General features: G+C 42.3%; 1 protein-coding gene across 6 annotated transcripts in view; it reads left to right on the top strand.

Annotated features, from left to right (window-relative positions):
* Positions 1–905: 905 nt before the first annotated feature.
* The window catches only part of RAPGEF2 (Rap guanine nucleotide exchange factor 2), a 157,223-nt gene continuing 130,662 nt past the window's right edge, over positions 906–27,466 (top strand). For 3 of the 6 annotated variants that reach the window (XM_077299986.1, XM_077299987.1, XM_077299985.1), the window contains exon 1: positions 912–1,911. In XM_077299986.1, the coding sequence (XP_077156101.1) occupies positions 1,843–1,911 (69 nt within the window). In that variant the 5' untranslated portion in view covers positions 912–1,842. Of the gene's footprint in view, positions 1,912–27,466 lie in introns of all 6 variants that reach the window. The other 3 variants (XM_077299995.1, XM_077299989.1, XM_077299990.1) reach the window with 3 other exon arrangements.

Below are 27,466 nucleotides of genomic sequence, written 5' to 3'. Positions count from 1 at the left end.
GTATGTATGTAAACATGGAATCATATGGGTAGGACCAACTGCATCAGTCTTTTCATTTCCAAAAGCTCCAGGAAGGGAGAGCAGGACCCGGATGAAAAATAATTGTGATTGGCTCTGCTCATAAAAATCTGTGATTCACAAATGCATGGAAACTTGTTAGTAGGAAATGACTCTCACACTTCTGTGAATGCAAATGATTATGCAATGAACAGCATAGAGTGTTCATAAGGATATTTTTTTCTATTATGCCATACTCCAAATTATTCTAAAATTATCCTCTGCAGCCTGGTCCTTTGGACTGGTGATGCCAAATAGATGGCACGGCATGTGATCTCCCACTGAATCACAGCCTCATCCTCCAAGGTTGGGTGTTGCTGCTCCAGCAGCTGGCGCATGACCCAAAGCCAGACTGTTCATTTAGGTTCTAGAAGCAAAAGTTATTATCAAGGAACGCAATCTAGACAGCAAACAAGGGAGAACACAATCCCATTCAGAACAGGTACTTCTCCTGCCATATACTTCACCTCTCTAGTTGCCAACAGGCTCTGAGTGTCTGTGTGTGTGTGGGGGGGAAGTGCTGTCTCTTTAACAGAGGCTTAATGGAAAGAAATAGTTGTTGATGTTTGTCACGGCAGGGAGGTAAAGACCTGGTAAATAACGTCCTGCGAACCCCTTGTTCACTTTTCCTCCAGACTGTCTGGCAGTCGTGTCACCGTGTCTCACCTCTTCCCACACACAGCTTGTCAAGCACTCGCATGATCCCTTCAGTCAGGGGAGAAAGCGGGTCCCCTCCCCAGTGGCATGACGGCCGGTATAAATTTAGGATGAAATGCCGGCAGGTGTCCTATAAAGTTCCTCCCCTGCGCGAGGGGCCGGCCTCGGGAATTCTCCCCGGACTAATGAGCAGGGGCTGAGGGGAGCGCGGGAGGCCCGGCGGGGGTGTGCCTCTGAGCCGAGCCCAGCGAGCAGGAGCCCTTCCCGGGCTCTTTTGTGCGCCGTCTCCGGCAGTAGCAGAGGCCGAGTCATGCCCCCGCCGTGAGGCAGGCAGGCAGGCAGGCAGGCGGCAGCGGCGATTGCGGCTGCCGAGAGGAGGCGAGGAAGGCTCGAGGGGCGGCCACGGCTCCTCCTCCTCCTCCCTCGCTGCCGTCGTTGCCGGTGTGGCGGGGCGGGCGCTGCTCCCTCCCCTTCTCCCCATGGTGGCCGCGGCACAAAGCGCCGGCGAGCGCAGGAGGCCGCTCTCGCCGTGAAGCCTCGGCTCGCCCCCCGCCCGCCCGCCCGCCCGCCCTCCTTCCCTCGCCGAGCCACAGCCCCTTCCTCCTCCTCCTCCTCCTCCTCGTAGCAAGGCCGCAGACGGAGCCCCAACTCGACGAGGTCGCGGCGGTCCCTCTCCCGCCCAGCCGCCCGAGGGGATGCGGCGGCTGAGCGGGGAGGAGGAGGACGACGACGACAGCGGCGGCGGCAGAAGCAGCAGCAGCAGCGGCGGCGAGGAGGAGGAAGCTGCTGGGCAGCCCGGCAGAGAGGGAGGCGGGACTCCTCGCGGCCCCCGACGCCGCCCCAGCCCCCCGCGAGGCGGGCGAGAGGCCGTGACCGCTCGGCGGCGCTGCTGAGGCCGAGGGGCTGGCCTTTGCCCTCGCCGGGGAGAGGCGCCGGCGGCTTCCGCCCGCCCTCCCTCTCTCTCTCTCTCCCTCCCTCCCTCCCTCTCTCCTCCGCGGCGCCTCCCGCTGCCCGGCCGCCAGGGCTGCTCGCGAGCTCCGCGGGGCCAGGACGAGGCGCCTGAGAGCGGCTGGCAAGCAGGCGGAGGGGCCGGGACGCCGCGGCCGGCCCGGAGCCAGGAGGGGCGAGATGGCGTCCTACGTGGATAACAACTTCCGTCAAGCAGTCATGAAGAACCCGGCCGACAGGAGCCCCCAGGTAGCCCCCTCTGCCGCCGCCGCCTCGCCCCGCTGCTTTGCCAGGGATCTCACTCGGCTGAGCCCCCCCCCCCCACTTTCAGAGAGACTCCAGCTGCAATACGGCCCTCCCCCTTCTCTAACCCCCCCACCCCACCCCCTTTAGATGTAATTTGCCCTCCTTCAGCCTGATGGAGGCGGGAGCCAAGCCGTGGCTATTTTGTCTCACTACTTTTCTCTTTTTCTCGCCCCCCGCCTACCACCTCGGGCCCCTTTCTTGGTATGCGCGCTCTGTTTTCCGTAGCTCATGTAGCCCCCGAGATACGTTGACCTCATCTGTCTCCACAAAACTGGGAGGGGGTAAGGGCTTGAGCAGTGAAAGACGGCATTCTCTGCTTGCATCTCTCCCCCCCCCCCCCCTTCCCCAGCCTTTATGTATAGAGTTGTGGTGCTAGAGACTGAATGAATACAATGAGTGAGTTACTAGATTCATGACAGGGAGGTAAGAGGGCGACTACAGATTTTGGCTTGGCTAGAACCATTCATTTTTACTGCTTTGTCTGGCTTTTCAAAAGTTATGCATGGTGTGTGGAAACCACAAAACAATTCATTTGTTTTTAAGTCCTTCCTTTTAACTGCATATGCTTGCATCAGCTAATCTATTTTCAGATATCTTTCCCCACTTAACAGGAAGGAAAGCCTCTCATTCATTCACAAGCATGCTTAGGCTTCCCTTCCCCCACCCTCCATCATCCATGGTACTCTTAGATGAGTGTATGCATTTCCTTGGAGTACATAAATTAAGTTCTTCTTTTAAGCAGTACTTCTCAGTACTGAGAGCAATATGTCTGATTTTATGGGGCAGTAGTCTGGTTTAAGACTTAGCTCCTTCAGTTTAGTCATTGACTTTACTACTTTAGATGCAAAGGAGTTATGTTAAAAATCTACTATAATAACGCCCCCCTCCCCAAGAATAACAGTATTTAAATTTTCTAAATGCCGTATCCTGCAGATTTTGTTGTTAATGTTTTGATGAGTGTTTAGTATTCTATGGTGAGGAAGCAAGGATTGTTATGTCAGTTGCTATATTAGTTTGTAAATAATGATGCAATAACAATGCTTGTGGTGTTTAAACAGTCTACAGCAAAATGTTGGTGGTAAGCTTTGCTGGAAAGAGAACATTTCGGTAATACAACTTTTTGCACATTATAAATATTTATTTTCCTTTACTGATGATTATTGGTTAGGTTTCTAGTACCATCTTCCAATAACAATAAAGTATCAAAGAAGTAGGTGGCTTCAGTTCTTATTCAGTATGTTTTACTATTCTGTGTCTCTGAAGTCTTCCTGGCCAAATATGTGACTCAGAAGTGGAATGAAATCCTTGAACAATGGAATAAGAATACATGGCAAATGGGGTCTAATGCAGAAGAAGATGACGATAGGATCATTATTTTTTATAAGAGAACCCTTTTAAATTTGTTAAACAGAACAAATTCCCTTTGCTCTGTGGCTGTAACCGTAGGGGCTTGTATTGTTAATTGCATAAAGATAAATATATTTTAACCACCCCATCAAGCCTTAGCTTAATAGCTAATGCTTCATGGTGTTAACATTGCTTATTGGAGTCAGTGCCATCTGTCCCTTTTTCTAAAGAACTTGTATTGCCTGTCTACAAAATTCTGCATATCTGGTTTTAACAAGAGGTGTTAATTTTTAATTGCCATGGTTACTGGGAATCTTGAGGCATTTTCAAGTAACAATGTTAACTATGAATACACGATGGTCTGGTGTTATTAATTGATCCGGTGGCTACACAGCCTGTATGTATGTCAGTGACAGAAATAAAACTACATTTATAAGCTTTTGTCTGAATATTGTCCTCTGCTGTCCTTTTGATAGTGCTAAATTCCTGTGTCCTTGCTTGACCCTCTGTTCCAACTATAGTTATTTCTCAGGTAACAAAGGAACATAGTTTTGTTACCTTGGAAAGATCCTGTTTGTAAAATTGGGTTTTTAATCATGTCACTCTGACTTGTATATGAGAATATGAGAGAAGAAAAGCCAGTTGGTCAGAAGCAAGAAGACTGACAAGTTTTGAGCCTCTAGCAGTCATGTAGCGGCCTGTGAAGGTAGACTGTGAGAGACAAAATGTGTGTTCTGTGCCAAATAAAGTGATATGTCAACTGTCGTATCTTGGTGCATATCTTAGACTAAAGGTAAGAAGTGACGCAGTGAAGAAATCAGCTTCAGTGCAGAGATAGGGCCAGCACAAGAAACAGTATGGAATGCCAGAACACGAGGCCCGCATTAGCGCTGCTACTGTTTAGTATCTGTAGACCTAAAGCCACTGATACTTGATGAGTGAGACTACAGCTGGCTCAAAATTTTAGTGATGAATAGTCAGCAGGCAGGATGGGAGTGTTTTAAGGCTAGCAATACAATAGGGTTTCTCTCAGAAATGTGTAGGGAAGGAAATGTATTGTGCTTTTAAATGGCATTTTTGCTTTTTAAAGGTAACTTGTAATTTCTGGGCTAAAATTTGAAGCAAAATTTAAATGTTTGTTGAAGTTTCTTTAATGATTGTGTATTTTTCTTGTCATTGTAATTAAATCTTACAATAGCTAATCTAGTTCCTAGTTTACCTCAGATTTTAATGAAACATATGTAGTTATTTCTGGGTGATCTTACAGAAGAATTGTTCAATAAGACTCTACTGGGAATTTTGATACTTTGTTTCTGGATATAAGTTGAACCTTCTTGTTGGTTAAAGTGACTTTCAAGTCTCTAAATGTCCCATTTCTGTGAGCACGTGCTATAAATGGGCAATCCTAACATTTTACAAGTATGATTTTAAAGCCAGTATTGCCAACTGGTGGCCTGCTGGTTGCTCTTCTGCTTTCACAGAACAAAATGTAATAGGTATTCCCTAGTGCAGGGGTAGTCAACCTGTGGTCCTCCAGATGTCCATGGACTACAATTCCCATGAGCCCCTGCCATCAAACTCTGGCAGAGGCCCATGGGAATTGTAGTCCATGGACATCTGGAGGACTACAGGTTGACTACCTCTGCCCTAGTGAATGTGCATTATAAAGTGTTTCTCATTGGTGTAGTGAGTTTTTGTTGTTATATTATCCTCTCCCATACCCTTGACTCAACATTAGTTTTCTCTGGAACCCTTTGTATGAATTACACAAGAGGACATGACTGTGCTGTGATGTTGCTGAAGCCAAGGGAGTCACTTTGTCTGCTAATAGTCTACATACAGTGTTGGGGGTATGGGAGGGCTCAGTGTACCTCCCATAATCCCAGCAAGCCCCCCCTTGATATAAAGGGATGGCTGGGCTAGTTTATGGGGGGTACACAAAGATCTGTAGTTCCTTTCCTCTCATAGCTTGATGCATTGCCTACATGGATGTAGTCAGGGAGTTTTATTAGGGCTTCCTTGTGCCCAGGTCCTGCACTTGTGGTGTACTAAAGGAGCATATGTCAATAGTAGTTTGACAAGCCACAACCCAGCATTGTAGATGGGTAATAATTATTACATTATCTTAAACTGTTTAGGCAGCTTTTTGTTATTTGCTGGCAAGTTTTAAATCGAAGCAGGTTGTTGATTTCTTATTACTTGCTTTTGTCCATTTTGGCTTTCAACCTGTCCACGGGGGGGGGGACAGCTCTGGTCACCCTCATGAAGAATCTCTGGAGAAATCTGGATCGAGGTGGGCTGGTGCTGCTGTTTTTGCTAGACTTGGCAGCAGTTTTTGACACTGTAGATCAGCATTTTCCAACATTTTCCCTGCTGCCTCAAGACAGATGGGGGCCAGGTGAAGGCACTTCATCAGATGAGGTGAAGGCCACGGCTGTAGCTGGTTAGGCACCGGCATGGGGTTGTAATTAAAGGTAGAAGGTGGAGCACCAACCTCGGTGCAAACATGTGTTGAATCTGCTAGTTGCTCCAGGTGTTTGTTCCTGCTTGGGCTCTTTTGCTGGTGGCCTGCTGGTTGCTCTCCTGTAGCTCATGCTTTTTAGGTTGGGGATTCCCCAACTGGCGCTTTAAAATGGAGGATATAGCGAGCAGTTTGCTGCTTGGATGCTGGCAATGTTATGCGGAGCGGCTGGATTATAACAACTACCTAAGGTAAGCATTTCACTACATTTAACGCGTGTGGAATTGCCCGCACTCTATGCAGGGCTGCCATTGAAACTGTTCCAGAAACTCCAACTGGTACAGAATGCAGCTGCTTGGGTCTTTACACGAATTTTACCAGTGTTCTCCCAGCTGCACTGGCTCCAGATTGGAGAAGTTCAGGGTTTTGATACTGAGTTTTAAAGTAATAAATAGTCCATGACCCTTGTATCTGTGGAACCATATCTTCCACTAGGCCCCCTAAGTGCGCCCCCCCAAGATATAGGGACAAGGATCTGCTTATGGACCCTGGTCCCAAAGAAGTGAAATTGGCCTCAACCAGGTCCAGGGATTTTTCAGCCCTGGCCTTTTAGAATGCTCTACCTGATGATCAGGGCCCTGCAAGATGGAGCTGTTTCTCCAGGCCTATGGTTGAGGCTGAGAAACAGTACCAAGATATAGCCTCCCTGCTTGAAAGTCCACACCTAGACAAACCCTCTAAGGACTCTATTTGGCTCCCTCAGTTCAGTAACCGTCTATAGTCTATAAGTTCCACATAAAGAGGAGGCGGCTGTAAGTTTTGAATTAGGTTGATTATTAATTTAAATTACTAATTTGTAGAATTTTAAAGCTTACATTAATATTGGATTTGCTGTGTATTTTAAACTTTCTTTATGCCACCCTGACATTCCGGGGAAGGGTGTGTGAATGAATGAATAAAGTTGATGGAATTATTCATTTTAATATTAAAAGCTAATTCACACAAACTTTGATAAACAGTAGGAGTACATGTACTCAGGACAATTATGCCACCTTTCAGGGTTTTTTTTTTTAATAAGCAACTTCCTAAAAGTAATCTGGCTTGTAAAAAGCTACCCCTTTGTTTACCTACTCAGAAGTAAATCCCACTCTCTAGTGAAGAATTTACTGCTATGTAAGTATGCATAGGATTTCATTCTTAGTGACGTAATATACAATGTTAAATTCTTTGATTTGAAGTATATGTCAAGCAGGCATCTTTTAGGTTTCATATCCAACTGTTTAAAATATTGCCTTCATATTCTGAAGCTGTGTCTTAATGACCACTATCTTAATCTTCTATTTGGCTGTCTGTCCCATTTTCTACCATGTAAGTTTTTGAACTAAAATTCTGCTTGGTACGCATTCCAGTACAGCAGTGCCAAATTCCCATGAAAAGAATGCGTGTAGAGAAGCAGCTTTGTTAATCAGCAGATTAACATATATGGTTGCCATATATTTCTTATTACTATGTTTGTGATAAACTCAGTCATTCTCCTTATATATTGTTTTAATGGATGGCCTGGCCTATGCAACTTTAGCTAAAGGTTTAAAGGAATATAACACTGCCATTTAGAACATATCCCCTGTCGCAAATCACTGGCTGATGAAGGCAGGGAAATATACAGAATATGATGATCATGTCACAGGTAAAGGGAAATATGTATTATCAGGACAGAAGTGAAAATGTGATCTGGTGGTTGCCTAATAGCTTGGGATTTAAAAATAGTTTTTAAGACTATTTTGATATATGGACAGTGCCATCCTAGATGGCATTGCACTTCTTAACTCCCATTGATCTGTGGACTTAGAAGGGTGTAATTCTGTTTAGGACTGCACTGCTGGATGTTTAGACTTCAAGAAGGCAGCAGTTACAGTGTAGATTTAAATTTGGACCTCTTTGTTATTGGAAAACAGACCTAGGCAGAGTCTGCACTTACTTTTTTTTATTCCATTGTCAATCCTGTTGAATTCAGATCGCTTTGAACTCGGGTCGTCCTCTTCCCCCCCTCCCCATTGAAACAGGAAAGTCTTCTGCACGTGGTTAGGGAGGCTCAGAAGAGAGGGGGGGGAGGCAAATGGAGACTCTTTCTTTGTTTTCTTGAAGGGGGAAGAGGATCCAAGAAGTCAGAGGAGAGAGGAAAAAATCCAAGACCAACAGAAGTTGAGAGAACTTAGAGGCTTCTCCTTTAAGGCTTCACCTTGTCACATGACCACCTGCAGCCAATCACGGGTCCTCTACCACGGAGGAGAGCCCAGATTCAAAACAATGTGATTTTCTGAATATATTCAGGCTTAAAAGCACAGGAAGATATTGCACAATAAAGGTAGGGTCACTCCGGATCAATCCTTCTTGCTGCAGAAGGAAAATTTAAATTGCCCCAAATCCAAACGGAAATCGCATTCTGTGTAGAGGGCAGGGACTGAATCGACCTGGGCTTGGAATAAAAGCTCCGTGCAGTTTACACCCTAGTCTCTCTGTAAAATTAATGGAGTGATCCTGTGTAGTGTTGCTGTGGTCTGTGCCATTGAACTATGTGGTCCTACACAGGACGAATCCTGCATAGGATTGCTCTCTGAAACTCCTTTCATGCAAGAAACTCTGGCACAAGTGTTCATGCTATGAGTAGTTCTCAGGGTCTTAGAACACTGGTCCCTTTGTTTCTTCTGTTTTCAGCACACCTGCTAACTACAGCCTTGTTGGGGGGGGGGCGGGGTTGAAGAATTTCAGTTTTCAGGGGGCATCTCACAGTTTAGGTATATATGAACTTGTGCCATACATGAATAGTAAACTAAAATAGACTGTTGACAAAGAGTCTGATTTAAGAATTTGTGCTGCATGTCATAAAATGTTGATTGAGACAAGAATAACTTCAGCTTCTCAGTTGTATGGTATTTGATCTATTTAGAAAATGGCAAGAAAGATCGCACGGTGTTTAGCAAAACTATAATTATTAGCTGACTATGGTACTTTATTTTTGTATTCAGTCATGCCTAGTAGTTTCACTTGGTATCTGTGTTCTGTTTTGCTGCTTCTGAGATATTACTTACTTTTGTGAGAACTGCTAACAATAAGGAACTAAAGAAATAGACATTATGAACAAATTAGGAAAGGAGTGTAACTAATAGTTGATAAAATTGCATGCCTATAAAGGTTAACTATGCAAACTGATAAATTAAAGTATTTTGAGAACTATATGTAAACATTGCTCAACACTTTCCCTGTGTTCAGTTGCCTGAAGATCTGATGAAACATTTATAGTTCAGTCTGGCTTTGTCTTGCTTGTTGCTACTATTAGAATATTAAGTTTCAGATATTGAGTCAGTGAGGTAAGAGATGCCAGTACAAAGTGGTTTTCTCTTAGAAATTCTTACCACGGTTGTTTTTAAAAGAAGTTTTTGCTAACTTTAATTTTTTAATGAATGTCCACAATATAAGGAACAAATACCCCATTTCATCGATTGGAATTTACAGTATCTTCCAAGTTCTAATTATAACTATCAAAGAGAAGGCAGGTCAGTAAAGGGATAGAAGAGTGAACTAAAGTACTGGTTTCAACTGGTACCACTAGTGGTAGGTACACTGAGGTACTCTAGGTGGGATTCATGGTTTTCATAAAAATTGCTAAGATTTCACTCTCCCTTAGTCTGTTTGGCCCCCTGCAAGTGTGTATGCTATCTCCTGCCAACCCTACTTGCTACTGATTATTATCTGAGATTTTGGCATGCTAATGGTAACATTGGAGAGCCAGGGCACCCCTTACTGAACTTATCTGTGAGATATTATCAATTAAAATTATGCCAATAACATTTACTCCCAACAGTCCAGTGCAATTTTTATGTCTTTAAAGTTTACAGTAAATTAAAACATACAGTTCATGAGAAAGGCGGGATTAGAGGAGTCACAAATTGGGATCAAGATTGCAGGGAGAAATATCAACAACCTTAGATATGCAGATGATACCACTCTAATGGCAGAAAGTGAAGAGGAACTAAAGAGCCTGTTGATGCGGGTGAAGGAGGAGAGTGCAAAAGTTGGCTTGAAACTCAACATCAAGAAAACAAAGATCATGGCATCCGGCCCTCTCAATTCCTGGCATATAGATGGGGAAGAAATGGAGATAGTGACAGATTTTATTTTCCTGGGCTCCAAGATCACTGCAGATGGGGACTGCAGCAAAGAAATTAAAAGACGCTTGCTCTTGGGGAGGAAAGCTATGGCAAATCTAGACAGCATCCTAAAAAGCAGAGACATCACCCTGCCAACAAAAGTGCATTTAGTCAAGGCTATGGTCTTTCCAGTTGCAATGTATGGCTGCGAAAGTTGGACCATAAGGAAGGCCGAGAGTCAAAGAATTGAGGCTTTTGAACTCTGGTGCTGGAGAAGACTCTTGCGAGTCCCTTGGACTGCAAGGCGAACAAGTCAGTCCTAGAGGAGATCAGCCCTGACTGCTCTTTAGAAGGCCAGATCCTGAAGATGAAACTCAAATACTTTGGCCACCTCATGAGAAGGAAGGACTCCCTGGAGAAGAGCGTAATGCTGGGAGCGATCGAGGGCAAAAGAAGAAGGGCGTGACAGAGAATGAGGTGGCTGGATGGAGTCACTGAAGCAGTAGGTGCAAGCTTAAATGGACTCTGGGGAATGGTAGAGGACAGGAAGGCCTGGAGGATCATTGTCCATGGGGTCGCGATGGGTCGGACACGACTTCGCACCTAACAACAACAAAACATACAGTAAATTATATAATAGAATGCTTTTTAACCATAAATGTCCTTGTTGGCAGAATGGGTCTTTCTGTTTCTATCAGTAGAAGCCACGCTGTTTAACTGATTGATAGGTGGGATGTAAGATGTGAGGACTGAGAACTGAAGTAAAGGAAGCACATGAACTTTAACACTGATGTGTCTGCCCAATATGTGTATTAGGCACCTCCGTACTACACTTTTCTTAAAGAAAGTATGACTGATGATCTCTTCAGCTAGTGTCTCTCATTGCCCTGATGAGAAAATTCTTACATTTTAATCCAGGCACAAGTCCCTCAAGCTAATACATTTCCGTATTGTTGCATGTTGATTGAGTTTGAAAGCAGAACGATGTAAGTCACTTTTGGTTCCCATTAGGGAGAAAGGTTGGGGTGTAAATGAAGTAAATAAAATGAAACTCTGTATAGAGGGTATTTCTTTGACTCCTATAAATGTCTAATGTAACATGCCCACCAGCACAATCCTAAACAAGTCTGCATAGAATCCTCTTGAAGTTTACACAATAGAGCTACATGCAGGAAAGTGTTCTCAGGATCAAATGATGCATGGCTTCCATGCAGAGATTTCTGTGAAGGATGAAGAGAGTATTCTAGTTTGAAGAATAAAATATTTTACATATGCCTCAAAGCCCAATAATTTGTATTGACTAGGGCAGCTTTTCTCAATGTTTTTTACTATGGAGAAATCCCTGAAACATTCTTCAGGTTTCCAGAACCCCCTGAAGTGGTGCAATCAATGCATAATATGGCTGGGAAGCATAGCTGTGTACATGCCCACCTCGGGCCCTTTCCCTTTCCACCCCCTTCAGGCCCATCATTGGCCATTTTTGTTTGGGGGGGGGAATGGGTCGACATGGCCATATATGGTCGACCCATTCCCCCCCCCAAACAAAAATGGCCAATGATGGGCCTGAAGGGGGTGGAAAGGGCCCCAGGTGGGCATGTACACAGCTATGCTTCCCAGCCATAAATGTTTAATTTATTATATCTAATTTATTATATCTTTTCAGTCCTGGCCCCTGCCTGGTGGAATGAGCTCCCGGCTGAGGTGCGGGCCCTGCGGGATCTTCCATCGTTCCGCAGGGCCTGCAAGACGGAGCTCTTCCGCCAGGTTTACGTTTGAGGCCAAGGCTAACATCTATGCCCTCCCCGGGACTTGGGATTGGGATTAGAGAGGGGTACCTCCAATATCCCCTCTCCACCTGCTAGTAGGGGAAAAGGGTAGTGGACTATCCAATCTTGCCGGGTTAGCTTGATAACTAATAATTGCTGGATTGTAGTTGTTTTAACTGGATTTTAATGGATTTTATGGGGTTTTAGAATGTTGTAACCCGCCACGAGCCGCAAGGGAGTGGCGGGCAATAAATCGAATAATAATAATAATAATAATAATAATAATAATAATAATAATAATAATAATAATAATAAATGTTTAATAAATTATTATATATATACACACACACACATTCACAAAGCCTGCTGTATCTTGGGGATGCTGCTAAAAATAATCTGTTTGTTCAATACGATGATTCTGTGTGTAGCTGCTGATACTTTGCTTTATAAATCCATGGGGGAATTTGGATAGGGGGCTTTGTGCAGTGTGGTAAGCGCCTTTCCTGACAGGCTTAACAAAGTAGTAATTTAGGGTTGCCAGCTTTGGTTTTAGAAATTCCTGGAGATTTGGGAGCAGTAACTAGTGAGTAAGGAATTGGGGAAAGGGAAGGAGCTCAGGTGAAGTGTGATGCCAGAGCGTCCAGACAGAGCTGTCATTTTCTCCTGGGGACTGATCTCTGTATCCAAAATAAGTTGTAGTTCCAAGAGAACCTATGGCCCAGCCTAGAAGAAGAGTTGGTTTTTATACCACACTTCTCACTACTCAAAGGTGCCTCAAAGCAGCTTACATTCATGTTCCCTTACTCTCTCCACAACAGATATCCTGTGAGGTAGGTGAGACTGAGAGCTCTGACAGAGCTGCTCTGTGAGAGCAGCTCTAACAGGACTGTGACTAGCCTAAGGTTACCCAGCTGGCTGCATGTGAAGGAGTGGGGATCAAACCCAGATCTCCAGATGAGAGGCTGATGTTCTTAACCACTATATCAAGCTGGCTCTAGAGGATGGTAACCTTATACCAGTAACCACAAAACCCTGCTGCTACTGGGGACTTAATTAATTCTATTCTTAACCCACATTCCTGTTAAACTAAGCCCTCCTCAAACTTTCCTCTCTCTGCTTCCAGCTCTCAACGGTCAGTTTTTAACTCCCTGCTTTCCATCATACTGTTGTTTTAGGGCATCACTTATTAGCTCCTGCATTGTTAGGGTCATTTTCAATGTTCTGTCTTTCACGTGGATGCTCTGCTCATGTTTCCCTTTCACATTCCCTTCTGCAAATTACAAAGATGTGCTACCAGTTTGGCTGACAATGCTTCCTGTAGACCTTGAGGCTCTTCTTAGTCCTTTTTTTGTCCTCTGTGCCTTGGCTTCATATCACCTTCCAGACTAGTAATTCTTACAGATTATATTACTGCAACTTTCTGTGTTCCTTGGAACCTGGTATGTTTCAAGTGTGTATATAGGGTAATTTTAACTGTTCATCAGAATTTAGCAGCCCAAATCAGAGATGCTGATTTCAACGATTCTGTAGATGGTTAGGTTCAAAGATCACAAAACTTTTATAAAGGAGGCGATGTATAAACTTCTCAGTTACAACCACAACTTCTTGTGCTTCCTTATGTAGGGAAGTAGAAAAGGGAAGAACTACGTACACACTTACACACACATACATATACAATTAAATCCTTTCCCCTCAGTTTTAAAAACAAGCAAACAAAATACCCTTGGAAGCATACTCCTGTCCATTGCTAGTTTTTGAATGTCTTTCTGAGCAGGGGTAGTCAACCTGTGGTCCTCCAGATGTTCATGGACTACAATTTCCATGAGCCCCTGCCAGCACATGCTGGCAGGGGCTCATGGGAATTGTAGTTCATGGACATTTGGAGGACCACAGGTTGACTATGCCTGTTTCTGAGTATTACTGATGTATATGGCACATAATTCTCCACAACCAAAAAGAGAAAATATCCTGGACCAGGTCAAGAACCCACCCCCAAAAGGGTCAAAATAGAGTAAAATGTGTTGTAAAATTAAATATTAATATTTATTAGAAGCCAAGGCTTGAAATGTAGCCTCATTAAAATCCAAATATACATTCATGCTAATGCCGCTACTGACCAGATGCGTTTCGGCATCCCTGCCTTTATCAGTGGTCAGGCATAAATAAATAAAGCAGCATACCTAAAATACAGGAACAGCTATGTTAAATATACAGTTGGCTCCTTTACATGCAGTGATTTAATATGTTAAATATGTAGGACACTAAGGACTTTACTTGATTTGATGGACCAAAGGCCAGAGGCCTTCTTTGAGGCCTCTTATGTTTCTAAAGCAGGCCCTGGTCCAAAAGAGTACTTCCAGCGTCCAGTGAGTGTCCTATAGGAGCCAGCCTTTCTCCAAAGTATGCTGAGCACATGATTCTACTAGGGAAGTGGAAAAAAGGAGAGTACCAGAAAATAAGGCCCATATAGTGGGAGTGTGGGGAAATCAGTTTCAAGTTGATGCATGATAGTTTTGAAAAGCATGCAAAAGATTCAGGATTTACTGGTAGCAGTCTTTTGTAGAAGGAAATTATCTTTCTATATCTTAGTATGATATATTCACTAAATTGTTGAGTCAACGCATAAGCTTCACAATTTGTCTGTTGTCCAAATGTATATACGTTGTAAATTGGGCAAAATCTAATCTGCTGTAGTTGTGGCACTCACATGTGGAAGAACCTTGTTATTATCTTCTGCTGCCAGCTCCCTGGGGAGTAGCTGTAAGGGTGCATGGGGAGGCTTGTGACTTCCTATGTTGGTATGGGATCCTTGAGCTCCAAATTGCCATAAGTCACAATCTCAGCATTAGGCAAGAAAAGATGCTGAATGCTGATTTTAGTCATTAGTGATTTTTCAGCTAGTGTGTGACATAAGATAATTCCAGGTTAAAAATTCTCATTCCCTTGCAGTAGAGTAGTTTTCCCAGACAACTTGCAGAATTCCCAGATGGACATTTAGTCACAGTTCTTTTAGAGCGTATTTCAGAGATGCAGAGCAATTCTACTGTCGCTCTGTCAGCCCTATCTACCTCACAGGGTATTTGTTGTGGGGAGAGAAAGGGAAAGGTGTTTGTAAGCGGCTTTGGGTCTCCATCAGGTAGTGAAAAGCAGGGCATAAGAATAGTTCTTCATTTTTGAAAATAGTGGATTAGTGGGTTTGAACTAGTTGTGATTCACTCATGGAACATAAATTACTGGATGAATCCTGTTGATTTTGGCTGAGAGAAGGTGGAATGGATGTTCCTTGCCTCACTTTATATAACTTTCCTGCCTCTCCCCTCCCATCGCAGCTCATTATTAGTTACAAAATGCTGCCGCCTCTCATGGTCAGAGAGGGAGAATTAGAAAATTGTACCAAGTGGAAATGATTGGCAGGATCCAAATCCACTTTGATGCATGCATTAGAAACATTCTGGTGCATGTGTTAATAAATCCCACAGCTGGGTTACAGTGTCTCAGGCTAGAAGAATTACAAGTGGCTGTTCTCTTGTGTTCCTAGCAAGTTGAAATGTATTTTCATCTGTTCATGATGTTGCTAGTAAAAAAAGCTTTCTGTTTCTCTCCATTTACCCTATAATGTCATACATGAGCTCATGTTGCCTTATCAGACCACTGGTTAGGAGTCCTCAATGTGGTGCTCGTGGATTGCCACGGTGCCCGCTGGACACCTTTCCTGGTACATGCCAGGTGTTTTTAGAAAGTGGTTGGAGCTGGGTGGGACTTCTCCCGGCAAGTCTTCTGAGTGGATACTGGAGATCTCATTGGATGAGATAAAAAAATGTTGCTTTGGTAGCAGCTGCCATCTTAACAAGAACCTTTACTGTGTGACTGAAGGAAAACTGCAGCAGTTATTTAAGGGCTGGTCCCACCTCTTGTGGCAATCACTTTGTGGCAGTCACCCAGAAACTCTTTCTGGGTGGCCAGAGTGGTATTTTTTCAAGCAAGTGACACTAAAATTGTAGTAAAACTGGTCCTGCCTTTCCACTGACATGTTTCATGTGAATTGGATGAAGAGGTCCAATTCTGTGGGCTTGTGAACAAGGTGCCCCCATCCATCCTACTTGTCTCCATTGTTTCCTCTGAGGAAGCCAATAGCCAAACATACAATAGCAGCCACTGGCCAAAAGCTCCAATATGCAAACAGAATCAACAAGCTTAGAAGAACCAGTATCAAACCAGAGAATCCTGCCAGAATCATTGACAGAATGATCTCAACCAGTTCTAAGCCAGAGAATCCAAGCTAAACCAGTTTAAGCAAGGGAAATGTATCAAGTCTAACAGAACCAGAAAATCTAACTTAGACATCAGCTCATACACTTTAAAAATTAAAAACTTTTTAGGAGCAGGTTGTTGACAATCACCAAATTTACCTGTCTTCTGTTACCCACCTTACATTCTCTGTAAACCGCCTTGAGCCACAGAGGGATATATATAAATGCAAATAAATAAAATAAATAGTGAAAATGCAAAACAGTTAAAAAATCTGAAACAGGCCAAGAGCAGAGACCCAAAGAAAGCCACACAAGTCTTTTAAACCCTGCTAAAAACAGTACAAAACAAAGGAAAACTATTTTTAAAAGAACTGAAAAGAAACAAAACACTTCCTTCCCCCCAACTATACCCTCCCAGCAAAAACAAAACAAGAAACTCCAGGAAAACTTGAAATGCTATTTTTAATAATATTCTAAAACAAAGTCCACTTGAGCACAGCTGTGCTGAAGACGGCCCAGCACAAAACAAGAAGGTCTTTGCGCACAGTAGAAATCCAAGGCATTGAGTGGTAGCAAGCATCACTCTTACCTAAAATAGACTTGTCTCCTAAATTTTGAATAGGGGAATTAGTGATTTCTAGGAGACCTGAGCAAGAAAGGTAACAAATGAAACCTCGACCTGAGTTTTTATGAGGGTGTTCCTACCAGCAAACTTGTACAGAGACCAAATTTAAAATGAAACAAAAATGACCGTAATTAAAAAACAAATTAAAAAAAGATGGCACATTTGTATGCAATTTAAAAAACTAGTGCGCAAGAAAGTAAAGGGTTCAGATGGTTTGGTAGGGGGTATAATAATTTTGATCAAAGAAAGATTAATAGCTTCTTTCTGTAATGTCAAGAAGTCCAGAGGAGAGGCACCAATACAGCCTGAGTACTGTTGGTTGCATAATTTGGATCCAAGAACAACACATACACACACAGCTGTAACCAAGTGTGTCTGCTTCAGTACCCAGTTTCATGTCTGGAGCTTAAGGCTGGTTAGCTAGCCCCTAAAACAAGAGCCTCTTGTGGCGCAGGGTGGTAAGGCAGCTGACATGCTGTTGGAAGCTCTGACCATGAGGCTGGGAGTTCAGTCCCAGCAGCCGGCTCAAGGTTGACTCAACCTTCCATCCTTCCGAGGTCAGTAAAATGAGTACCCAGCTTGCTTGGGGGTAAACGGTAATGACTGGGGAAGGCACTGGCAAGGCCACCCTGTATTGAGTCTGCCGTGAAAATGCTGGAGGGCATCACCCCAAGGGTCAGACATGACTCAGTGCTTGCACAGGGGATACCTTTACCTTTAAAACATAGGATTTAATGTGTTTATCAGTGTGAGGCAAAGAAATAGCTCTGGCCTTTTATTGGTTTACCAGTGGCTTCTAGGTAAGGGAGGACACTGATAATTGCATCAGGATGCACCCTAATAGGTTCCCCAAGTGAAGACAAAAGTGGCTAACAAGAATGCCAATGTGTTTGATGTTCCAAGTAATTAAGAAAGGGTGATTGCTGTAGGGATGAATTAATTAGGGAAATAATGGCCACAGGTATGAGGGAACTCAAGAAAATGAATAAATGTATGGGTGCCATTATTCATTAGAATTAGGTTTTCTCATTCAGGGTTTTGTGATGGCCCTAGAAGGGTTTCTCAAATGGGTGGGAGTTAATTAATTTAAAAATTTGTTAAATATTTATTGGGTGGTATGACCATATATGGTCATGTTGACCTGCCCCCCCCCCTAAAATAGCCATTGATAGGCCTAGAGTGGGTGGGAAGGGAAGGGGTCCTGGGTATGCTTACCAACCATATTCTGCATGATCATACTACTTCTGAGGTTTCTCAAAGCCCAGGGTTTCTCAATGGTAAGAAAGTTGAAAGAGGCTGATTTAGGGTAAGAGTAAAGTAGGGAATATAGATTTCATTTGCTGTGGGTGCACAAAGGCGTCTGGTTCAGCTTCTTAGGTGAAACTGACATTTCTTAGTAGATTTCTGACTAAGCAGTGTTTTGCTTAAGATGCAAATATAAATATAAATATAAATAAATAAAATAAATGCAGGCAACAAACTGACCCTTTGCCCAGGCAGTGGTCTAGGCACTAATATCACCAGGACACCCCCCCCCCTGACACACACACACACACACACACACACTCACTGTGAAGTTGAGGCAAGTTTCAGGGGAAGCCTGCTTTTTATCCTCTTGGTCCATTCTCAGAGAACCATGGAGGACTATAAGAGGACCATCATGATTTAATGATCCACCTAACATCTGATTCTATTACCTGGGAGAGCTGCTTTCCTCCTCCTCCTGTTGCCTGAAAAACCTGCTAAATAGATGGAGGGGTGGTGGTGGTGGCTTCCCTGAAGCAGCCAGGTCATGGGCTAATTTCTGTAATGTCCTCTGAGACACTGGACCAAAGCCTGTGGAGCGGGGTGGGGGGTCTGTTTGTCACCACTATGCGTGGGTTTTAACTGATTTTAAGGGGTTTTATTCTGTGCATCATATATTGTTAACTGCCACGAGCCACTATGTGGCAGTTGTTATGAATCAAACAAATAAATAAATGAAAGAAAAATAGGCCTGGGGACCTTAAAACACTGGAGCTGCATGTTCACAAATAATTTGGGGGTATGTATTGAGACCAGATTTCACTAAATGTACCTCTCTACTCTTGAGAGCCAGCCATGTACTCTCTTTCTGATAGATGATTATTTTGTACAGCTCAAGTTCAGGACCCTTTGACTCTATTACCATGGGTAAAAGCCCTCATAATTGCATTGACCTGGCACAACGTGACCCTGCATCAAGCTGCCCCCCATACCTACACTGGTCTAGACATGGGCAAGCCAGACCACCAGCACAAGGCACCCTGAGAGCACCAGTAGCCATCTTTGGACCAGCTGACTCTGCCCCTGAAGTATGCCTTGCTACACAAAGACTGGGTGTCATGTACACATTTTTCATCAAAACAAAGAGTATTTGTCCTTTCAGACCCTCTTCCCCTCTCAGCCATTGTATTGCAAAATAGTGGCTAACAGATTTTTTACTCAAAGTCTCATGCTGAAGCTAAATCTTCCCAATCAAATCCTCTTGATATGGCCATTTGTTAAGTACCAATATGCAAGGTGTTGTTCAGCTGTGGCTAACTAGCTGGATTGCCATTAGGAGTACATACTTACTAATAACAAAGACCTGAGTGAGAGGTGCCATGACTCAGTAGCAGAGCATTTGCTTGTGCATGCTGATGGTCCTTGATTCAGTGCCTGGCATCTCCAGTTTCAAAAAAGGATTAGATTACTAGTGATGTGAAAGATCTCTGCCTGATACTCTGGAGCGCGAGGGCTAGGCTGAATAGACAATACTATTCATGCATATGATTGCCCCCAGCTCCTCTCCACCTATTTTAATGGGGGTAGGCTACATTTCTGTTCCCCTTTACACTTTGTAAGGAGCAATGAATTTCCTTTCTAATGCTACCAAAACATTTTAATTCCTTTGTTACTAATTAGTATGGGCATGGTTTGCTCCCCAGAGGCAAATCCCATGGGTTGGAAAGTGCAGCACCAACAAGTCTGAAGGTTATTTTTTTATATGACTGGTATTTTAAATCTGCAGTTTTTGTGGATTTATAACTCTGTGCAGCATTTAGGCTCAGAAGTGCTGGAAATCTTGCTGGGAAGGGAAAGAGGTTGAACCGTATTTGTAAAGTAAAGACAAATTGTGGCGTTTGCTTGCTTATGTAACTTGGCACCAATGCAAGCATTTTTTTCCAGAGACCTGAAGAAATATTTGACCTGTGTGTAATACGCCTGCCAAATCTATTCTCAGTAAAAATTCCTAGAGAAGACACAATAAAGAGATTTAAATAACACTGCATGAATGAGGCTCATAGAAATACTCCTCTTGGTAAATATTCAAAGTGGTTTGCTTCCCGTTCTATTCCCTTTTCCTCTCCCATTTATTTCCAGTATGTAAAATTAGCTCAGTTGTGGGAAGATTTCTAAATTGTTAATGTCAGCTTCATATACCTTTAACAAAACCTTCAAATTTTAAGGTGCAAGTAATCATAGATATAGAGCCCCTTGTGTCGCAGAGTGGTAAGGCAGCAGACATGCAGTCTGAAGCTCTGCCCATGAGGCTGGGAGTTCAATCCCAGCAGCTGGCTCAAGGTTGACTCAGCCTTCCATCCTTCCGAGGTTGGTAAAATGAGTACCCAGATTGCTGGGGGGTAAACAGTAATGACTGGGAAAGGCACTTGCAAACCACCCCATATTGAGTCTGCCATGAAAACGCTGGAGGGCATCACCTCATGGGTCAGACATGACCTGGTGCATGCACAGGGGATACCTTTACCTTTAATCATAGATATGTTGTGGATTTCATAGAGACCCTCTATGCATTGCATTGACCTGGCACAACGTGACCCTGCATCAAGCTGCCCCCCATACCTACACTGGTCTAGACATGGGCAAGCCAGACCACCAGCACAAGGCACCCTGAGAGGCACCCCCCCAGCATTGAATAAATGTGGGTAATATAGATACACTGCTTTGTAAATCTTAACTAATTTGATAGGTTTTATTTTGGCATAAACACAGTATGAGAAGAGGGGAATACTAGAATGTCCCTAAAATAGCACTTGAAAATCAGATTATGCTGTGGAAATAACTGGAGAGATTGATTCATACTTAATATGCACAGTGCTTGATAGATTTTCAACTTAATGTTTGTAATCTCTGCTGATTGACTGTGATGTAGAAGTTCTGTCTGCAGTACTTATGATCTGTTCAAACTCATTTACACTTGCAAGTCATCAATGATACATGAAGAGACAAAACTTTTATATTACATGAACATACATGTGCAGATCATTTAGAATGGCAGAGATGCAGTTTACATTATTGAGAAATAATGTAATTCAGAAATAATTCAGAAAACTGAATTAGGCTTGGTTCAGAAGTATTTGCTTTTAACAGTTGGAAATATATTTTTTGCAGTTAAGTGAATCAGTTGAAATAGCTGCATGAGAAGGAACTGGATAAGTGAGAGGAGGAAAATGTATCTAATTTGAGATGAGATGTATACTAAGAACATTCATTGCTAGGCCTGGGGGAGAGGCATGTGTAAAAATAAAGTAACTTAAGTGACCACGAAGTGTGAGTTTTGCAGTGAGTGTAATACAGGAGCCCTTAGCCACAGGCCTTTTATGATTCAGGAAACAAACAGTAAACACAAAAAAAAGCAAAAATAAAAAGATTGATAGAAGAAGTCTGTTGAAAGAACCTCCTGTCAAAAAGGCAATGAAGCACTGCACTGCTGACTATTAATGTGAATCTAAATGGAGAGAGAATGTTTTCAGGTTCTTGATTAGCTGCATATAATGAATGCAGGTAAATAGCATAATGTTTCTTCAAACATGTTATGTATTGCCTATTGACAAGCACCTGCAGATCGTGGCAATTATTTTTAAAAGATTCGGTAAGTAGAAGTGCTACTCTAACATTATAGAAAAGACTGAAGTAGAAGAGCTACTCCAGTCTTTTCTATAGAAAACTACACATCTACAGGTTAATTCACTGTATTTCAAGTGAAGTTAATTCACTTGATTTCATAATAATAGGCTTGAAGGACAGTGTTTCATTTCAAAATGAATGAATGAATTTCTTATAAAAGTAGAGAAGCCTTAAAATGCTGTCTGCTGAAGTAAAGTTACTATTTGGTAATCATATGCACTTCAACAATAATATGGATCCCCCTCCAATAATTACTTTTGTGAATTAAAAGTATGGGGTTTTAGACGGAACTGATCTCGGTTAGTAACCAAGCATGTTAGAATAGTTATGGGCTTCTGGTATTCTTTAAGAAACAACCATTATGTGCTTTATTATGTACATTATTAGGGATAGATATGAACAAGCTGACAAACTAAATTTTGTTACAAATGTTGGCCAGTTTGTGGTTTGCAATGCAATGTTTGTGAACTAAAGAGCTACCATGATTCATGAATTTTGTTGTGATTCTTGGCTGTTCATGAACAGCAGAAAATGGGTTTAAACTCAAGCTGCTTAAGTTGCTCCGTTTTCTGCTTTCCACTAAAAGCTACAGGAATCAGAAAACGGGATTAAGCTGACATGGCTCAAAAAAATGATACAAACTTGATCAGTTCATGAATCAGCCTCCTGGTTTGCATGGGTTCATATTTCAATTTCATAGGTCAATCACGACCACAACCCAAATTGCAAAACTGTGGTTTGTGCTCATCCCTAGTAACTATTGCTATGTAATGTTCTCATGACAGAAATATTTGGAAAGATTTCTATGCGTAGGCCATTTGTAGAGGATTATTGGGGGCCAGCAAAACAACTTGAAATCCATCCCAAGAACACTTTCTTACAAATAAGCTCCATTAAATAGATGGGATTGCTCTGTAAGTCAAGAAATGGTAGTCATATGAAAATGGTAAATAAATAGTTTAATGAAAAGAAACAATTAACTTAACACAAGGTTCATTTGCAGCAAGCACATTCTGTGGAGGTAGCTTTAGGAAAACTTTGTTCGTGAGGGCTGGAAAAGTATCTCAATAGCTAATTTTAGGGGTGGGTGTGATTTTGCTGGATTTGTTACCAGTGACTACTGTAGTACTGTGACTTGGCATACCAAAGGGAACAATGCATGTAAACAAAAAACATGGTCAGATTACATACTGACTTGAACTAATCAGCTTATTGCTTGGCTCCAGGATTTTTTTTTTAAACTTTCAGTCCTCAGGGAAGGTAGGTCAGTATTATTGACCCATATTACTGGAAGATGTGGACAGTGTGTGGCTTGCCTAAAGCTACCTAATGTAACTCAAATCAGTAGGAATGAGAATAAATCAAACCATAAAGCAGAATTCATCACAATTTTTGTGACAGTCTGCCAAAACAAACTTCCATGAACTTTACAGAATTTCATGGGGGTTCATGAATAGAGCAGAAAGAAGTTTTTAAAGAGACTGAGTCCCCTTAAACCTCTGCTCTCCATTCCCTGTGAAATCCACAAAACAGCTGAGTTATGGGGAACAGACAGTTCCTTGCCTTTCAGCTATTTTGTACATTCTTGTACAGTCTCTTTAAAATTTAAAGGAGGTATGCAAGAAAGCACCAAAAAAAACCCCAAAACAACTGAGCGGTGGGGAGCTCCCACTCATCTCTTTCTTTGGGCTTTCTGCAAGTGCTGTTTAAAGGAACTGAGGTCCCTTTCATTGGGGTTTGTGGAACCATGAACTGGTTTAGGAATTGAACCCCCCCCCCCCCCCGTTCAATTTGATTTGTGACTGGTCACAAACCAACATAAACTGCATTTTTCCTGTTTGTGCCCATCCCTACTAATCCGATTCATAGCATAGTCATTGAACAATTGTGCTATAGTCTGTTTGCAGGAGTGAAACTTGATAAATAGTTTACATTCTGCTGTTCTTTTCCACTTACAGACATTTATATTAAATTCAACTTTAAATGATGCTTGTGTTTTATGTCTTTTAAAGGCTATAAATGCCCCATAACGTTTCACTTCAAACATTTTTCAGCTGATTCTGAATTCAAAGGCAACAGTTACGGGCAAAATGGAACTTTTGGTATCAGTGCACTTCTGTATGAATTTCCTTTTTCATACTTAATTTAAAACACTATTTCTGCTAACACAGCTTTTGAACAAAAGCTGGGGAAAACTCTTTGTAGATTATCTCCATAGATGTGATCTGGTAATACATCGATTGCTTATTTTCAGTCTTTTCTTGCAGGCAACTTCACCCTTAATTTCAGAATAACAGAAGCTAATATCACTGACAACTGACAAGAATATACTACACAGACGGGCAAATGCAATTTCTTTTTGTTACTGAGAAACTGGGATCTTGGATGCATTTCGTAGCAAGTTCAAAAAAGTGTCGATGGAGGTCTTTGCTGCAAATTAATACATTCAAGGTTAATGTGTAGCTGACTGTTGTTCAATAATGGCAGTATGCAGCTGAGTTTTGTAGAAGCTGTTTTCCCCTTTGATCAGAAGCTCAAGTATATAGCTAAATACATCCTGTTCCCCCCCCCCCCACTTACCCACCCTCTTAGTCAGGCTTCTGAGGGGTTGGCTAGTTTTCCTCCTGCCTCTTACAGTTACACTTTGGAATTAATCTCATCATGTAGCTTTATTACTAAACTGGGTATGCAGATTCTTATTCAGCTGTTTGTACAGCCATGGTCTTTCCTTGTATTCAGGGCTAAATATTTGCACTGGAAATAAAATAATTATATTTAAGAGAACTTTCCCCCAAATACTCTGTGCTAAGAAGCTGAATTGATTTTCCTTTTTGGCCAAAATTTTCAAAGCAGATGTACAAACTCTAGTTGGCCCCCTCTTACCTAGTTGTTGCTACTTTTCAGTTATAATATGAATAGGTCTCCAATCCTCTATTTCTTCTGCTATCCATCTTCTCCAGATAAAACCTTATGTTTAAGAGCAGATTGTAACCTACATTTAAATGAGTATTTTGGAAAACAGCTCCTGCCGCACTGTGTTAGACATCCACAATAGCTTGAGAGAACATGGATGGGATGGGTCAGATATGTTCCATAAATAGTGGCAAGAGATAAAAAGGATGTGGAAGCATCTGGTAACTGGGTGAAAATAAGAAACCAGAAAACTTATGAAGACTATGATGGATTGTTCTTGAAGGTCAAAAAAATTTGATGAATGGATGCAGTTTAATATAAGAATGATGAATACCACCTGTAAAGTTTGAAAAGTTAGAAGAAATTACTTTCATATGTGTCTCTTCTGTGATGAGCATTAGTTTATTATGTGATTAATTTGCTAGAAAAATTATGGATTTGTCTCTGAAAGTTTTTCACCCTTTCATTAATAGGCACACTCTGTAATTTACATTAATGAGGAGATTAAAAACAAAACAGCTGTTGTCATAGATGGAGGTTGCGCCTCTATAACAGTAAAATAATGGAATTCTGTTCGTATGTATTAAGTATGAAGCTCGTCTACTGACTTCTTTTTTTAGTATATAACTCTGCATCCTGTTTAGGCAGCATTCCAGTTGTATGCATAATAAGTCTTCTTGCAAGAGGATTGCTAAATCAGGTGACTAGGTAAATTAGGTAATTCTCTTTTATTAACTGAGGTTAAAAGTTTATTTTGAACTTGCCCTTCTAGAAGATGCCACCAGTGTTAAAAAGAAACACTGAGAGCAGGATGTTGGATGTCCTGGTTATAGCCAATTGGACTATTAAATGCATTTAAACAAAATGCTATCTATACCATACATATTGTCAGTTTTCCGTACTCTGTCATGGAAGATGTTTTTGCATCTAAAGTGTGGCCAGCTGTAACCTGCATCCATCTTGCCTAATTGAAATCAATGGAACACTTCTGGATTTTGTATCAGCATGTGGGTAATTCTTTAGTGGCTGTGACTTGCCTGGCTCTCAAGACTTTTGATCTGGAGCTACAGAAATTTCAGATGCCCACTCTGACATGCAGCTTACTTGATGACCTTGTTATGATAATTGTTGGGATAAAAGGGAATAAAGGAATATCATGCATATGCCACCTTCAGTTTCTTGGTGGAAGGACAGAAGAAAAATGTGACAGATGTTAGTAAGTTCTGTGTTCTTTGAGTTGCCTCTAGATATTACTGTTTATGCTGTTTGTGCGCATTTATAAAATGATGACGATTATGTCACTTGGGAAAAGCATGTGTTAAAGATTTGTGTTAAGTGTTCAAGGGTTAAGCTGCATTGTGAATGTTATTCATATGTGCTTGTTCCTTGTGCATTTACAGCCTGATTCTAATCTAATAGTAATAATAACTATTTTTATAGCCTGCCCTTCCCGGTTAGGATGGGTAACAACAGGACTTGTACAATTAACTTTACACTCATAAACAGTTTTTTTGAACATTTTAAATTACATTGTATTAATTAAATTATATTAAATTACATTCTTAAACTGCCTTCTTAATTTTATAATGGGAGCTTGATTTTGCTGGGCAGGCTGGTGTTTCTGTGGATAGTGTATTTGCTGCTTTGTGGGTAGGGAGTGTTTTCTTGGTGTTAATTTCCTGGCCTCAACCGTAGGCCTAGCGGAAAAGCCCTGTCTTGCAGGCCCTCCGAAACTGTTTTAAGTCCCTGGAGAGCCCTGTTCTCATCAGGGAGAGTAGTCCACCAGGTAGGTGTTAGGACTGAGAAGGCCCTGGCTGTGGTCGAAGACAGTTTTACTGTTTTTGGGACTGCTGTTTGCTCTTTGGGGGCTATAGTGGAAGAGGCAGTTATGCAGGTACAGGGGTCCCAGACTATTAAGGATTTAAAGATTAGCACCAGAACCTTGAATCTGATCTAGTCTCTGATCTGGAACCAGTGCAGTTGGGAGAGCACTAGTGTGATATGGGCTCTTCATTTAGTCCCAGTAAGGACTTGTGCCACTGCATTCTGTGCCAGCTGGAGTTTCCAGATCAGTTTCAAGGATAGCTCTGCATAGAGCGAGTTACAGAATTCTAGTCTGGAGTTGACACGTGGAACACTGTGGCTAGGTTAGTTTATGACAGATACGGTGCAAGTTGTTGTGCTTGACAAACGTGGTAGAAAGCCTGATGGGCAACTTTTGTGGTCTGGGCTTCCATGATAAGGAGGCATCCTGAATCATGCCCAGTCTTCTGATAGTGATCGTAGATGCTAAATAGATGCCATTAGGGGTAGGGAGTTGAGTTGTAACTGCTTCGGCATGCTAGCCCATCCATAGGACCTCTGTCTTTGCTGGATTTAATTTCAGGCAACTCCTCTTGAACCAGTCCGCCACAGCTTCCAAGCATTTGGCCAGAGAGCCAGGGGGTGTTGGTGGTTGACTATCAGCTGAGTGCTGATATTCCAGCCTGAAATTGCAGACCAGTTGGGCAAGGGGGTACATGTAGATGTTAAGTAACTTCAGAAAGAGAGTAGTTCCCTGCAGGACTTCACATATTAGGGCTCTCCACTTGGATGTTCTGTCCCCGAAAGCTACCCTCTGTCCCTGACCTTGGAGGAAAGACTGTAGCCATCTTAAGACTAGACCTCAAATCCCCACATCATCTATTCCAGTGACAACTTCTCTGTAGTATGTAGTTTAACATTAGTTTTCATTAAACAATACCTATTGCTGCGCCTTGACAGTGTTTAATTTTTTTTAAACAGTGTTTAATTTTGTTCATTTTCTCTGCATTCATGTGGATGGGTGAGAAAAGCCTAGGAAAAGACAGGAGGAGGGAGACAGGGAGCAAAATCTACAAAGAGAGGCAATAGTAAATGCAAGTGGGGTAGGAAAAAAGGAAGGAATATGGGAAGAAGAGAATGAAGCTTGCAGAAAGTGGGGAGAAGAGGTTTCAGGCAAGAGGGGGGAGTGAAGCCTGAAAATCCAGAGATTGGGGGGGGGCAGTGTGGGAGAAGAGGATTTTCTCCCCCTGCAAGTT

Source organism: Paroedura picta, chromosome 10 (assembly GCF_049243985.1).
Source record: "Paroedura picta isolate Pp20150507F chromosome 10, Ppicta_v3.0, whole genome shotgun sequence".
Taxonomy (NCBI): Eukaryota; Metazoa; Chordata; class Lepidosauria; order Squamata; family Gekkonidae; genus Paroedura; species Paroedura picta.
The sequence above is the reverse complement of the archived record's forward strand: the minus strand, read 5'-3'. Positions and strand labels throughout refer to the sequence as shown.